General features: G+C 42.9%; 1 protein-coding gene across 8 annotated transcripts in view; it reads right to left on the reverse strand.

Moving 5' to 3' along the window:
* Nucleotides 1–15,591, reverse strand: part of CDC42BPB (CDC42 binding protein kinase beta) — a 127,586-nt gene that overhangs the window by 88,344 nt on the left and 23,651 nt on the right. For all 8 annotated transcript variants that reach the window (XM_090034074.1, XM_090034076.1, XM_090034073.1 and 5 more), the window contains exon 2: nucleotides 159–250. In XM_090034074.1, the coding sequence (XP_089890200.1) occupies nucleotides 159–250 (92 nt within the window). The remainder of the gene's footprint in view (nucleotides 1–158; nucleotides 251–15,591) is intronic.

The raw sequence follows: 15,591 nt of genomic DNA on the forward strand, positions 1-15,591 counted from the left end.
TGTGCTTGGGGGTGAAGGGAAGGGGTGTGCAATGCAGTTGGGTGAGGTACAGTCAAGGGCTCATGCTACTGCAGCCCTGAGATGTGTGGCACTGAGCTGCTTATAAGATGGACAGCTCTGACTCAAGGCATCTAAATCAGAGTGCAAGGATATCTTACCTCACCAAAAGCACCTCTTCCAATTACTTTTATAATTTCAAAGTCATCCCGATGAAGTTGCATTTCCTTCACCAACTGTGTAAATGGTCTTGCTGTTTAAAAAAAAAGAAAAAGAAAAATGAAATTACACGTGGAAACTTTACAAATGATATCATCCAAAGATTTTTGATTTTCGAGGTATTTTATCAATAAGTGTTCAAAACAAATGCAAGTAAACTAAACGGTTAGAAAATTAAGATTTTTTGCCATTTACATTAGAGAATTAATAAGCTTGTTTTATTTCAAAACAATGGAATTTCAGTTCTCTAAAAAACAACTGTTCTACTGTATTCTTTACTGCTCATCAGTTATCCTGACAAGTATCAAGAATAAACCCAAGGAAATATCAAAAAAATTGTAAACTTGCCTAGGACTGTGGAACAATTATCCTCTTCTCTACTCCTGTTGTAAAGATTCTTAGCTTTCTACCTGAGCTTTAAATATATATTTTCCCTTATATCCACTTTAGAACAAGATACATTCCTTGGTATAAATTTCTATTACACAGTAACGACCAAACATTTGTCCTTTATGCAAGGACAAGATAAAAGCACCACATATCTATCTCCATTACTTTTAACTGACCTTGGGCTCAGATTTTAGTGATAAAAAAGTGGAAACCATGGTATGAAGTAATGAGCTAACACAACACATGTCTCCTTTAGGAAATGGTGACTGCCACCAATAACAGACATCAGATGTTGAGAACAGGGTTCTCAACAATTAAAGATGGTACCATAGAGTAGTAGGTTTAACCAAAACCCTCAAAGCAAAAAGTAACCTAATGGCTAATACAGTGAGAAGAGAAAAATACTCCACTGCAGAACTGCCACACTCTCTTTGTTCTTGGCACACCTTGGTCTAGAAACTATTAGAAGCGAGTTATCTTTGGCGAGGATACTCTCTTCATTTTGATGGTACTACCTAACCCCCACCTTATAACTGTAGGAACCAAGAGTCAGAAGCCTCATTTGTACTGGTATGCTTCACAGAGACAAATGCCGAACACAACAGGACCTCAATATCAGTTTAGGCTGGTATGCACAACTATAATACAGTAAGGAGGGACAGTTCCTCTGCCATTTGTAAGTTAGAAAACTCCACTGCAGTAAGTAGAGCTACTTTAATCTCACTAGCTGATGATCAGGACCCATAAAATAGTTGAATTTACAATAAAAGAAGTGCAAGAACCCAGAGAAGTAATGTATGAATGTTCCTCCGCAAGGTTCTTCCTATTTTTCTCTATGGATGGAAGAAAACCACCACTGATTTGAAGAATACATATTGATGTGTTGGTGTTGGTTTATGGTCTAGGACCAGTATTCAGACCTTTGTGGTCCAATAGTTTTATTTTACCTCTTCCTGACAACAGCACAAAATGTAAGAACCAAAGAGGATTGCCTTAAATCAGCAATTGTATTCTGTTTTGTATTTATATTCTTTTAGTTCTTTCCTAAATAAAAGTAAATTCCAGTTAGTTAATAAAACTTGGTAATTTTTGTTAAGTACTCACTGGGTGTATTTACATGTTCAGTAATGTGCCTTAGATACTGTGCATTTAGTTTGGTACTTCCTTAATAAAGTGCTAGCTAAACGCACAGTACCTAGAGTTACTGCTCAGTAGCGCTGGTGAACAGTTATTTAGTGATGCTTATTGGGCATTAGCCTAAGAATACCGTACAGTATGCTATTAGCGTGGTTTCTGTTGTGACATGCTACGGCGCAATGTTATTAGGCTAGTGCACAGTAAGCATCTCGTGCAAATGTGTGCACATAGCTTAACATTTATTTTTAGATTTTTATATTAAAAAGCAATGCATTTCTGAGCACATATTAGCCAATCACCTTCCTGTAATTGCAATGCTATATTATTTTATTCACAATTGATAAATCAAGCTGTATTTGAATGGCAACACAGGTCTTCTTTTTAAAAAGGGAATGTGTTTAGCTAATAACAATCTTAGATGTGCTAGATAAATTTAAGAGTTTAGCAAAACATGTTTACTCCATTCTGAGTGCAAAACAAAGGTGGTATTATCTGGGGTAGGTTCACTAAACTGACTGCATTCAGTCAACACATCCTTTAAGACTTGAAAACCTGCTAGAAACCTATATTCTCACTCATCATTTTAATTTATAGATTGCAAGAGGAAAAACAAGCTTGCCTACTTTTCCAGCCATCAGCTACTTACTGAACTGGGAACGTAGGGCTAGAAGGGGCCTCATGGGCCATTGAGTCATCCCCTGCATTTGCAGGCAAACATTTACTGAAAGACTATCCAAAAAATCACCACTTGAGACCCCCACAACATGTAATGAGAAGGCAGGATGACTGAACAATCAAGAAAACCATATAATGAGCCATTAAATAATTAAGACAGGAGGACAAGGTCAATGCCAATGCCCTGGCACTGCAATGACAGCCAAGGGAGTGGGTAATATAATCTCCAAAGATCACAGGAAAAAGATACAACATAGGAACACACAGGAATAATTAACACAATTGTATGCTGCTGCAGAGGCCACAATTATCAAAAGCTACTTTATCACTTCAAACAAGTTCTGGCTCCAGATGCTTAGCTTGGGACTTTTACTACTTTAGTGGCTGGGTACCAGGCCTTTAAAGAAAGTCAAACATGCACTGGTGGGCTTTAATTTAGTTAAATTATTTGTAATAGCTTAGGACCCTAACTTGGTTAAATTAAATATTAAATTATGAAAACATGCTTTTAAAACTATTTCAGTGGAAAAAAAATAAGGTAAATAAATGATCTCTCCTATAAAAAATGCACCATTACAGAGGCCAAAAAAGAAGCTGACCCAAGTGATAATCACACGGTGAACTACTAAACACAGGTGACATTGTAAAGCCAAGAATACGCTTGAAAACTTTTTTTTTAATTTCAAAACAAAGCAAAAATTATTTATATCAGAACATAGCTCTGCTTTTAAATGTTAGGTTGTACAGCAGTAGTTTCATTATAATGTTTCATTGAAACAATCCTCAATTTTCTTGTTTTGGTTCTACATTCAGAAACGCTTGCAATGTTTAATCCCAGTGTCAAGCCCTCTGGATATGGGTTAGTAGGGTGCACATGCCTATCAAGATTAGTTAGATGAGCAGAAACTTGTCCTGGTATGTATATAGTGAGACCGCCTCTACTATGCTCCTCTGAATGATGGACCGTGACATAACCACCAGGGAAGTATTTTTATTACTACAAAGCTCTATGCATTTGAGAGTGACAAATGAAAAAAATACTGCTAAGGGAAGGCAACTGTCATCATTGTTGTTTTATAAATTGGGAAAAAGAATACAGTTCTCCCTACACATCTGGTATGAATAATAGTTGTGCTACACACATCAATATCGATTAGTAGATTAGCAATGGGTTTATAATTCACAATTAAGGTAAAATTTTATGAAGCATTTCATCTGGGTAAATTATGAACTAGGTGGTTGTTGTTTCCTTTATAAAATTTAAAAAAACTTAAGGCTATCTATATTGTTTTCAGGATAGAATTATTTATAGGTAACATCACAGTATTATAGGCTATGCAAAGCAGGGTGTGGGGACGGAGGCCTGTATCTTGGAATCAGTAGTCTGTGTACTGCAGATTTTTTCAGATATCTATTTCTTTCCTTATTCTCACTTGCACTGTTTCCCCAAAGGTGAACCTATGCTTTCTCTGACATATACCAACAGTTTTCTTTTATGCCTCCTCTCTCAAAGCCTTATAGGCCTTAAAAAGCAAAGGAATTTGTGGACTCAAAATGTAAGTATATTAAACACTGGTACCATATATTTATTTCTATGGTGATAAAGAGAACACTAAATTCTAGATGAAGCCTGCTTTCAAGTTCAAGCATTACCTTCACACACACTTTTATGCACTTCCCTCCTGTACCTGGGAACTCCAACATATAATCTTTTCTCTTCCTGTTAAACCTTTAGCTGTTTGCCCAGAAGAAAACAGCTTGAATAAATTAAATGTAGTCATGATCATAAGGGTGTTGGATAAGTTACTCAGAGAACAGGTCTACTGCAACACAGTACACAGACCTCTTAATTAGCCAGCTTTGGTATGGGCTGTGGTTTAGCCATCACAACACAAAGCTCAGCATGGGCTACACAACATACACAGGCAGTGAGGTAGACAGATGAGTAGCCCTGCTAGCTGAGTAGCAGTATGTCAGCTAACTAGCTTATGTACATCCATGCTGCAACGCACTCCTGAGCAGGCTGCCAAAACTTAGTCACTATCTAGACGAGGAAAGTCACAGATATTAGCAGCCGCCTAACGTATAAAGCCATGATAGGCTACGGGCTTGGGATTAGTAGGAGCAGACCAAAATCTGGCCTTTTTGAGAGTTTAAGATAGCTGGCGCATGTACATCAGAAAATGCCCAGGAAGCCAAACGCACTCTTCAGAGTGCTGTCAGCCACAACAGTGAACAGCAGTTGCCAACCCTGCTGGCACAATCAGTTTATTTAATGGTGTACTCTGCAGAGCAGTGCTGTACTCATCCGAGATAGCGTTGACCAGCTTTCTGCAAGGCCGAGCTGCACAGCTTGAACAACCAAAGGCAAGATTTCCACCGTCCATATCCTGCTGCCAGGGTCTTCCAACCCAGACACTCATGCACAGAAAGCTGGTACAGAACAGCTTCAACATGTGAAGCTGCAGACAACCCCAAAAATCACGATTCACAAACAGAAGAGACTGGAGCAGTAGAAATATCCACCATATTCCCTGCCACACAGAGATAGCAGCTTGCTTTCTGTATCTGGGATGCAAGCAGCACATGAAAAATTCCCTCCCATCCTAGCAGAGCATCTGGAGCACCTGTACAGCTAACCTCAAGCATTCAAAAATCCCAAGTCAGTCTCCCCAAAAAACATGACCAAGTTAAAAATCATGAGAGTGATTTTTTGGTTTTTGGGAGTTTTTGTCTTCTCTCTGGTATACAACTCTCTGGGGTGCTTTCACTGTGCACTAAAAAATTTGTCCCCATAATCATGAGGCTTAGAAACACTTCAGTGTAAACAGATTGTCCGGCTCTTTTGAATTCAGAAGCTCGGGCTTCAACATATGGAATAAAACCACAAGGATTGACAAAATCAGGGTGGTAGTCCAGGTCTAGTGAATAAGAGTCCACCATACAAGGCTATGGAGAGCTGCGTGACTTTTTCAGCAGCTGAAGAGTCAATTGATAATTTGAGCCCTTTCAGCTGGAAAAACTGGCAGTTTGCTCAAACTGGCAGCCACCTCCGTGAGCCAAAACTGTCCGAAGTCCAGCTGAAACCACCCACTTTTGCCACCACAAATTCCAGCTAACACTAGCTCATGTTCAGCAGAAAGCCAGGTAACAATTAGCACAGGGGTGAGCAATTATTTGGGCTGGAGGGCCACTTAAGGAGTTTTGCTGAACATCTGAGGGCCAGGGTTGGAGGGGGATTGGTCCTATCCAACCCACCAACTGCTGCCAAGAGCCTGAGAAGGGAGGGCTGTGCCCCGCGCCGCTCCACTGTGCTGCAGCCGGGACCAAGCTGGGCCGTGTGAGGACTCCTCCACCTCCTCTCCCCTTAGGGCTTCCTGGAAGCACTGTGGCAGTGCAGTCCTTGCACCACAGTCACTGGCAGCTGGGTCTACATGGGACGGGGTGTGATACAATGTGCTGAGTACCTGTCCCACCTGCCACCATGCCACACTGGGAAAATTGGGGGTGGCTGCCCAGAGCCAGGTCCTCCCTCCTTCCCCCACCCCCTGCGGCTAGCATGGATTAATGGCACCGTGGTGGCAGCAGCTCATCATGGCAGGCAGGATGGCTACTCAGCATGTTGCATCATACCCTGCTGCATGTGGGCCCGACTGCTGGCAGCCACGATGCCAGGAATCCACAGCCACGGGGCCAACAGGAAGCTGGGAGCATGGAGGAGCCTGCGCACTGCTCGGCCAGGCCACGGCTGCGACAGAGCGGAGTTGTGCAGGGCACAGCCCTCCCTTCTCAGGCTTCTGGTGGCAGCCAGTGGCCCACGTAGCATCAAAAATCATAAGGAACAGAAGCTATGTCATGGTATTTCTTCTTGATGCGGTCTGAAAACCTGGCATGTTTAAAGATGGTGTTAAAAAGAAGCACTGTATTCTATGATAAGCCCTCCCAAGGCACTTCTTCAGTGCTCACCCTTCACACAACAGAATACTCTAGGAACAGAAAATTCAAACTCATGTCAGGGAAAGCACAGACTTAATATAGAAAGTGCCCAAATATCTAACAGAAGGCTCATGCAAGAGTCAGAAATAATGCATAACCCACAACACTAACATCCAACATAAAATGCTTTGCCTTAATCAGATGAATTCTAAAAATTGATACCTGAGATTTTTACCACACTATTTTATGGTGATGTGGTAGATGGAACAACCACCTCGGCACTTGGCACTGTGAAAGACAAGCAGCAGAAAACCCTTTCCCAGAAATGTACAACTTTAACAGAACAGGAGTGGATAAATGCAAGAGGCACTGCTAAAGGCAGCTGCCTTGGAGCGCTTCTCATTTATTTAGGTGGGGCTTGTTTATGGAGGAGGAAGAAAGGGATGGGGAGACTTTTAAACTCCTTTTGCCATTTCCTTATAACTTGCATTCTTGTAGTCAGTTATCTCATTTGCCCTCACTGCACCCTTTCCAAAGCAACAATACTCCTCATACTGCTTGCTACCAGTTCTGTAGTTTGCAAGCTTTAATGAAGTTAGTGCTCCTGTACAACCATTCAACTCCTGAAAGATATCTACCACCTGGTAGCCAAAGACCAGCAAATTATTCCTGCCCAACAGAGACCTGCTCTTCTTCAACCCTTCTTCACAAGCTATTCCCTCTGCAATTTAAAGAAACAGCTCTCAATATATACTGTGAGATGTCAGCTTCCTATGCATTTTAAACTACAATGATCTTTTCGTTAGCCTTTCATTTCCTTCCTGCCTCTTCAGTTTAAGTCACAGAAGCTGTGTAGCTATTTTAATTGTCCCCCACCCATGTATATTCCTTTACTTTTTAAAAAAAATCTTTTCCCTATATCTTTTTGCTGTTTCACTTGCCCTTGATTCCCCTATCTATTCTGCATGCATGCAAAACCCGCACTCTGCTCATCTAACTTCTAGTATCTCATAAACCCTGCCCTTTTCCCTATCCTCAGGATAAGGAGCAGATCTTTACCAACTGACTCCTTCCACAGATGAAGACCTTAATACCTGCTTCTGTAACCATCTACTGCTTTCTAAAACCTGAGCAGAGCAAGACAGATTTGACAGCTATCAATTTGAGGGCTGCCTACAGGTTTCTGAACAAGAGAAAGGAAACAGATCAGCTTCTCCTCTACCAGGGCACTGCAAACTTGAGTAGAGCAACCCAGAAAGGGCATTTTTGACAAAGTGCCTATATTAAGGATACCATTATTTTAATTCCCAAAGCACAGATGAATCAATGTTATTTTATGCTAATTCTGTCTACTGAAATGCAAATAAAATATTCCTTTGGTTATATTATTTTCTGCACTCTCCCAAACTGTCGAACAATTATGCAATGTTATAGACTATTAAAAGTGATGCAATATCAAAAGGCAGATAAGGTTCTTTGGGTGAATCTGATATCTTTTATTAGACCAACTTAAATTTAAGTTGGTCTAATAAAAGATATCAGATTCACCCAAAGAACCTTATCTGCCAATGTCCTTAGACCAACACAGCTACAACCTACACCCGTGCAATATCAAGTACATTTATGAAGCTACTGATTATTATCTCATATTTCCCAACTTAAAATACCATGGGCAGGGGAAATTATTTATTTCTCTTCCATTAAAAATTGTGCCTACTTCACTTTACAAAATTCTTCTGTGCAATATGTAAAATAAAGTTCTTGGCCACTTATAATCCAGCATCCCATAGCGGTTTTCATAATATCATTGTCTTGCCCATGTAGTAATGCCTTGTGCTATAACATTTTGTCTACATAAAATCTCTATGCAAATTCAGTTGGATCCAGCATGTTATTTCAGGCCGCAGACTACTGCTGTGGGCTGTTATGGAGCTGCTGTATTTTACCTCAGCACTAGCTGTTATCAGTAGTGAGACAACAAGAGTCCTGTACTTGGAGTATGTATATTAGTTTACAGAGGGACTTCAGGATTGAAACTGTTGTGTATCTGTAATACAGTTATTGGCATACAAGATATAAAGGCATTAAATGGGGCCAAAAGAAAAAGCTATAGCACTGATCCCACCAGCATGGCTAATTAGGTCTGCAGACAGAATCCCAGACTTGGATACACCTTGATGCAGCAGTCCAGTTCACTGCTGCCTATTGTATGCACTTTGTGCAACAACACTAGTATACACATGCAATCTAGCACCATGTAAAAGTAATTCATCTCCTACAATATACTGACTTTTGCCAGCTTGCTCATGAATGAGACTACTGAATATCAACAGCTGGCTGGCTGCCCACATTCATCCCATTCACCGCCTTTTACACCCAAAGTGAAAAGAAACCAAGAAAGACGATCAAGAGTTGCATAGATGAGTACCAAAGGACTCACAGATGGTTTTAAGCAGTCATGATGAGATGATGTCCTTTGGTAATTCAATTTCATCCAAAACAATTTAAATTGTTTTTAAGAACTGGAGAGTCAGTTTCATAAAGACAGGGAAGACATTATAGGAATGGTGTAGGCTTACTTATATGGGGAAAAAATGCCAAATGGCCATTATCCAACCTGCATCTCCATAAATGCCCTGCAACTACACCTAACCAACACGGGTTCATCAGTGGCAGGTCCTGTCAGACCAACCTGGTGGCCTTCTATGATCAGATCACCAAATCATTAGATGGAGGGGTAGCAGTGGACAGAGTCTTCCTGGACTTTCGGAAGGTCTTCAACACTGTCTCTCACCCTGTTCTCATTAAGAAACTGGGGGACTGTGGTGTCGATGACTACACAGTCAATTGGGTCGCCAACTGGCTGGAAGGCTGCACCCAGAGAGTGGTGGTGGATGGGTCATCTTCAACCTGGAGGGATGTGGGCAGTGGGGTCCCCCAGGGCTTGGTCCTCAGGCCTGCACTGTTCAACATCTTCATCAGTGACTTGGACAAGGGGGTAAAAAGGACCCTGTTCAAATCTGCTGATGACACTAAGATGTGGGGGGATGCGGGCATGCTAGAAGGGAGTAATAGGCTACAATCGGACCTAGACAGGTTACAAGGATGGGTGGGTGAGAACAGGATGGAATTCAATACCGACAAGCGCAAAGTGATGCACCTGGGGAGGAAGAACCAGCACCATACCTACAGGCTGGGGAACTCCCTTCTTGTCAGTACAGAGGCAGAAAAGGATCTTGGAGTCATCATTGATGCCAAGATGAACAGGGGCCAGCAGTGTGGGGATGCGGTGAGGAAGGCCAACCGTACCTTGTCATGCATCCACAGATGCATCTCAAGCAGGTCCAAGGAGGTGATCCTCCCCCTCTATGTGGCATTGGTCAGGCCACAGCTGGAGTACTGCGTCCAGTTCTGGGCACCGCACTTCAGGAGGGATGTGGACAGCATGGAGAGGGTCCAGAGGAGGGCCACTCACATGATCAGGGGGCAGCAGGGCAGGCCCTATGAGGAGAGGCTACGGGACCTGAACCTGTTCAGCCTCCAAAAGAGAAGGCTGAGGGGGGATCTCGTGGCCTGTTACAAACTAGTCAGGGGGGATCAGCAGGCACTGGGAAAGTCCCTGTTCCCCCGAGCACTACCAGGAGTGACCAGGAATAACTGTCACAAGCTGGCAGAGGGTAGATTTTGGCTAGATATCAGCAGGTGCTACTTCATGGTCAGGGCGACTAGGATCTGGAACCAACTTCCAAGCGAAGTGGTGCTGGCTCCTACCCTGGGGGTCTTTAAGAGGAGATCAGATGAACACCTTGCTGGGGTCATTTGACCCCAGTAATCTTTCCTGCCATGGCAGGGGGTCAGATTAGATGATCTACTCAGGTCCCTTCCAACCCTAGAAACTATGAAACTAATAAAACACAATGGAACCAGATATGCACACCAGTACTGAAGGCATTACTACAATGCCAGATTCTTGACATGGGGTTGACTTGTACAAGAGGGCATAGACCAGCAGACCTCACCAATAAAGTCTCTTTTCTCTACAGAACAAACTGCCATAGAATTAAACCTGTCTTCAAACCACAAAATCTTTTCCATCTTCAATTCAACTTTGTAACTGCAAGTTTGCTTTGGAAAATGAAAGAAAAGAGATTGATCTATGTCTGTTAGAATCAATAAAGGCTTTTCTGACTGAACTCAACTAGAAAATCCTTTAAATGTCTTTATATCTCAAGTGAGAATTTGATGCAACCTCTGTGCCAGTGTGTACCTCCTCTGAAGTTTAGTCAACTCTAGCTCTTGCTACTGTATCTGACCACCATGCTAGGTATCATGTACCACCAAATAACTGTTTCATTTAAAAGATGCATTAAAAAAAAAAAGTTCAGCCTTAATAAAAAAACCCCCTCAAACTGTCAGCATCTCTCTGAAAACAGAAATAAATATTTTCTTCTCTTGTTCTTTTAGTTTTCTGAGGTTGGGATAATCACTCTACTCTTGTGGTCCTGCACACCTGCTTGCCCCTACTTCTTTGATGCTGAAGTATTTCCTAGTTACATTCTTACAGAAGTGCCTGCTTAAATTCACCATCCAGTGCAAGGTGGCAAAGGCCTACAGCAAGGCAGCAGCCCTACATTTCAGGAGGGCAGACTTCAAGGAGCTAAGGAGAATAGTCAGGGAAGCACTGAGGTCCTGGAGGGGAGGGGATCCAGGTGTCCAAGAGTGGTTGCTCCTTAAGGAGACAATCCTCCAAGCCCAAAGGGAGGTAATCCCAACACGGATCAAAGGGGGCAGGAGGGTGCAAAAGCTCCCATGGCTCACCAAAAGCATCCGGGAATGTCTCCTAGCTAAAAGGGAGGCACACACCCAATAGAAGGGAGGGGCCATCACCAGGGTGGACTATACCACGGTTCCTCGGGGATGATGGGGGGGGATGATGGGGGAGGGGGGCGTTCAGGAAGGCCAAGGCAGAGATGGGACTGGGACTAGCTTCCTAGATCAAGGACAACAAGAAGTCCTTTTTTAAATACATAGGGGGCAAAAAGAAGGTTCCGGGTAACATGGGGCCCCTGCAGGACAAGCTAGGAAATTTGGTCGTCACACCAGACGACAAAGCTAACCTATTTAACGATTTCTTTGCCTCCATTTTCCTGAGCAGGGACTGAAACTGTCACCCCACCTCTGGGCCCCCCTCTGGCCCCAGGGGAGGCACACCTAGGCCAAGGGTCAGTGAGGGAACTTCTGGAGGGACTGGATGTATTTAAATCAGCTGGTCCGGATGATCTCCACCCTTGAGTACTGAGGGAATTGGCTGAGGTCATTGAGGGAGCCCTGGCATGGCTTTACAAGCACTCGTGGTGCTCTGGTGTAGTGCCAGAGGACTGGAAGAGGGCCAATGTGGTTCCCATCTTCAAAAACGGGAGGAAGGAGGACCCGGGGAACTATAGGCCAGTTAGTCTTACCTTGATCCTGGGCAAGCTTTTTGAGAGAATTATTCTGGCACATGTCCATGAAGGGCCAGCAGGGGAGATTATGCTTAGGGGCAACCAACATGGGTTCATTAGCAGCAGGTCGTGTCAGACCAACCTGGTGGCCTTCTACGACCAGATCACCAAATCCTTAGATGCAGGGGGAGCAGCGGACATAGTCCTTCTGGACTTTTGGAAGGACTTTGACACTGTCTCTCACCCTGTTCTCATTAAGAAACTGGGGGACTGTGGGGTTGACACCGATACAGTCAAATGGGTCACCAACTGGTTGGAGGGCTGCGCTAGGGAGTGGTGGTGGATGAGCCGTTTTTGACCTGGAGGGATGTGGGTAGTGGGGTCCCCCAGGGCTCGGTCCTCGGGCCCGCACTGTTCAACATCTTCATCAGTGACTTGGACAAGGGGTAAAAAGCCCCCGGTTCAAATCTGCTGATGACACTAAGATGTGGGGGGGGATGTGGGCAAACTAGAAGGGAGGAATAGGCTGCAATCAGACCTAGACACGTTACAGGGGTGGGTGGATGAGAATAGGATGGGATTCAACACCAACAAGTGCAATGTGACACACCTGGGGAGGAACAATCAGCACCATACCTACAGGCTGGGGAACTCCCTTCTCGTCAGTGCAGAAGCAGAAAAGGATCTTGGAGTCATCACTGATGCCAAGATGAACAGGGGCCGGCAGTGTGGGGATGCAGTCAGGAAGGCCAACCGCACCCTGTCATGCATCCACAGATGAATCTCAAGCAGGTTCAGGGAGGTGATCCTCCCCCTCTATGCGGCACTGGTCAGGCCGCAGCTGGAGTACTGCGTCCAGTTCTGGGCGCCGCACTTCAGGAGGGATGTGGACAGCATGGAGAGGGTCCAGAGGAGGCCACTCGTATGATCAGGGGGCAGCAGGGCAAGCCCTGTGAGGAGAGGCTACGGGACCTGAACCTGTTCAGCCTCCACAAGAGAAGGCTGAGGGGGAATCTTGTGGCCTGTTACAAACTAGTCAGAGGGGATCAGCAGGCATTGGGGGAGTCCCTGTTCCCTGAAGCACTGCACAGCTAAGAGGCATAAAATATTTCTATGCTGAGGATTTTATCAAGGGAAAGGATGCATTTATTCAAGTGAGTGGGGAGCTGGGCTGATAACTGGATCCAGCTGATAAGCTTGCAAAAATTTAAGTTGATTCTCACAGATAAGAGATGACAGGCATGACATGCTCTAGGCCTGGAAAATCTTAGTGACCATCTCTGTGGACGGAGGAATTGAGGAAGTTAGTATTACCCAGTAACTTAACTGAAGCACTAGCTTTACCAAGCGTTTCAAAGATTAATTAAGGTGACTGCTGGTCTGGGTGTGGGGGGAGGAGGAGGAAATCACAGCTAAAATCATCTGTTCTCTGACCACGCATAGCAGAGCCTCACTGGCTGACAACAGTAATGCTGGGCAAAGCCATTACACTCCAACGCTCCATGGAAGCAGATGAGTAATATGCTATAAAAGATTACGCATGCCTGTGTTTCAAAGAAGTGAGATTACAGCTAACTACATAAAGGTACAAAATTCAATAAAGCGCATAATAGTGTTGGGGGGGAGAGGTACAGGTTATAGTACTATCTGTAGCTTGCTGCATTTGAATTGACCTGGTTTGAACATTTTATCTTGACTAAACATGGGCAAGAGGCATAGCACGTGTCTGGAGAGGCAGTGGAGGAAGAAATAATTGTGAAGTAGCCAAATCTCCAAGCCTGGCAGGGAGAGAGGCCATTTGCACTGTAGCAGAAGCACCAAATCTTTTTTTCCAGCCTACTGTCCTCATGAGAAGCCCTGCATCCCAACAATAAGAGCATTCAGAGAGACCTCTAAGGAAAAACAGTCCTCACTCTATACATTTTGTAGTGACAAAGACCGCTCAAATTTTCCTTCTGCCAAATTTCCTCATCTGCAACCCTCAGGTCCAAGATTCTGAGAAGAGGTCTTGTGATTGCCAAAGGTTCTTGGGCATTTTCATGTCTTGAATCATATCCATGTTTCAAATACTTGTATAAATGCCTGTGAGAACCAAAACAGAGGTCTCTCCTTCCTCTAGTTTGGGCCTAGAAATGCTTCTTAGACAGGCTAAGGATGAAATCCCACGCCATATAAAAAAATAAATAAATAAAAGAAAGAAAAGATTTTCTTTCCTGTCCCAACCATTAGCCTCCAGAACTTGTGGAATTTTACATTCAGCATTTTATTTGCCCTCCTAGCACGATTTCCTCAGAAGAGAAATACTCAGCTTATGAAGCTATTTGAACATTCATTCACACAAAGATTATTTGATTATAGATTTTTATTTAAAATGGCTGCCATGCAAGGTATTCAGACATCTGCTGCTCCCCAACCTACAGCACATTTGAACATCTTCTGGGATATAGTCCAACATCAGTTTCCAAGAAGAGATGGCAAGAAATGACATGCAACCTCTCTGGTAATATATCTTTATATACACAGATAAGGGACTTCTGAAAAAAAATCTCATTCTGGGCTTCTGCGTAGAGTAGCTCAATACAAAAGGCTATCATCCTTCCAGTGGCAAATGTGCAGTTGGAAGCATTTCTACTTCTGCATTTACTACAACACTCATTGACAACTTGCTGCAGTCTGGTGAATGAATCACTAGTTCTAAGCAAAATTTCAGTGATTCAACTCCTGTCATTCTATTAAAAGGATCCTGCAAAATGACTAAAATTTCCATTCCCTCTAGTTACAGGGTGAATAACTTAAAAGGTAAAGTGAAGGATCGTTTCCTGTTCAGTAGTTTTGAGAGTTATAAATGCTTAAAAAGCCATTTGAATTTTTCACTCATTCTTAGAATGGATGCAAATTTGCTATTTTGCTAGAACTGGGTCACCTGTAAATTCAGACCATCTAAAACCTCAGATATCCACAGCTTCAAAATAAATGATCTTCTTCAAACTTGGCTTGTTTTGTGAATCCTGAAGAGAAATAGAAGAATTTAGCCCAATCTGATGACTGAACGGTAATATGGTAGTTTGTACTTGATTCAAAGTGGCAAATTTATTTTAAAGAAGCATCTCTATTTTATTGCAAAATTAAAGGGCAAAGTCCTAGTTTCCAAACTGAATACTTAATTTCTTTACTTCAGAATGCAACCACTTAAACAAGGTGGAATTGATGTTTACTGTTTGCATCACAGTAGTACCCACAATGGTTTAACTTTTCCAATATACAAGACAAAACCATTCTCTCAGAGTTATGCATTTAAGACAAGCAACAACTGAAAGGGGCAGGAGGGAAAAAAAGAAATATTTTATTTGATATTTTAAAAAATCTTTTATTATGAACCATCCCTACTTTGCCATTATTAAAGAACCTAAGCAAAGGCTCTTTTAGTTTGCAATTCTGAAATCCAGCCCTAAGACTCTTTGCTGAAGCACAGTGTACATGATTTGAGAGAAAGCTAGTTTAACAGGTACCTTTTACCTTTAGTAAAGTTTAAGTTTTATTTGCAGTTGCAGGTCTGGGACATTACGTAACATGAATCATAGCATGTTTAAACCAGAGGAGAGGAGGATCCAATAGCAATGACAACACTAAGTAGAGGTGTGGCCCGTCTTTGTGGTCTTTTCATTTGAAGGGAAATAACAAGCCCTTTTCTATGGTATTATACACTCAGTTCCAGAACTTCCTTAGAGCTCCAGCTGTAATTAAAAGAGGTCAGTGAAAGTCAAATCTCTGCCTTAGGCAAAAGCCCATGGGGACA

The sequence above is a fragment of the Crocodylus siamensis genome, chromosome 2, assembly GCF_052110815.1.
Source record: "Crocodylus siamensis isolate JL-2025a chromosome 2, ASM5211081v1, whole genome shotgun sequence".
Lineage (NCBI taxonomy): Eukaryota > Metazoa > Chordata > Crocodylia > Crocodylidae > Crocodylus > Crocodylus siamensis.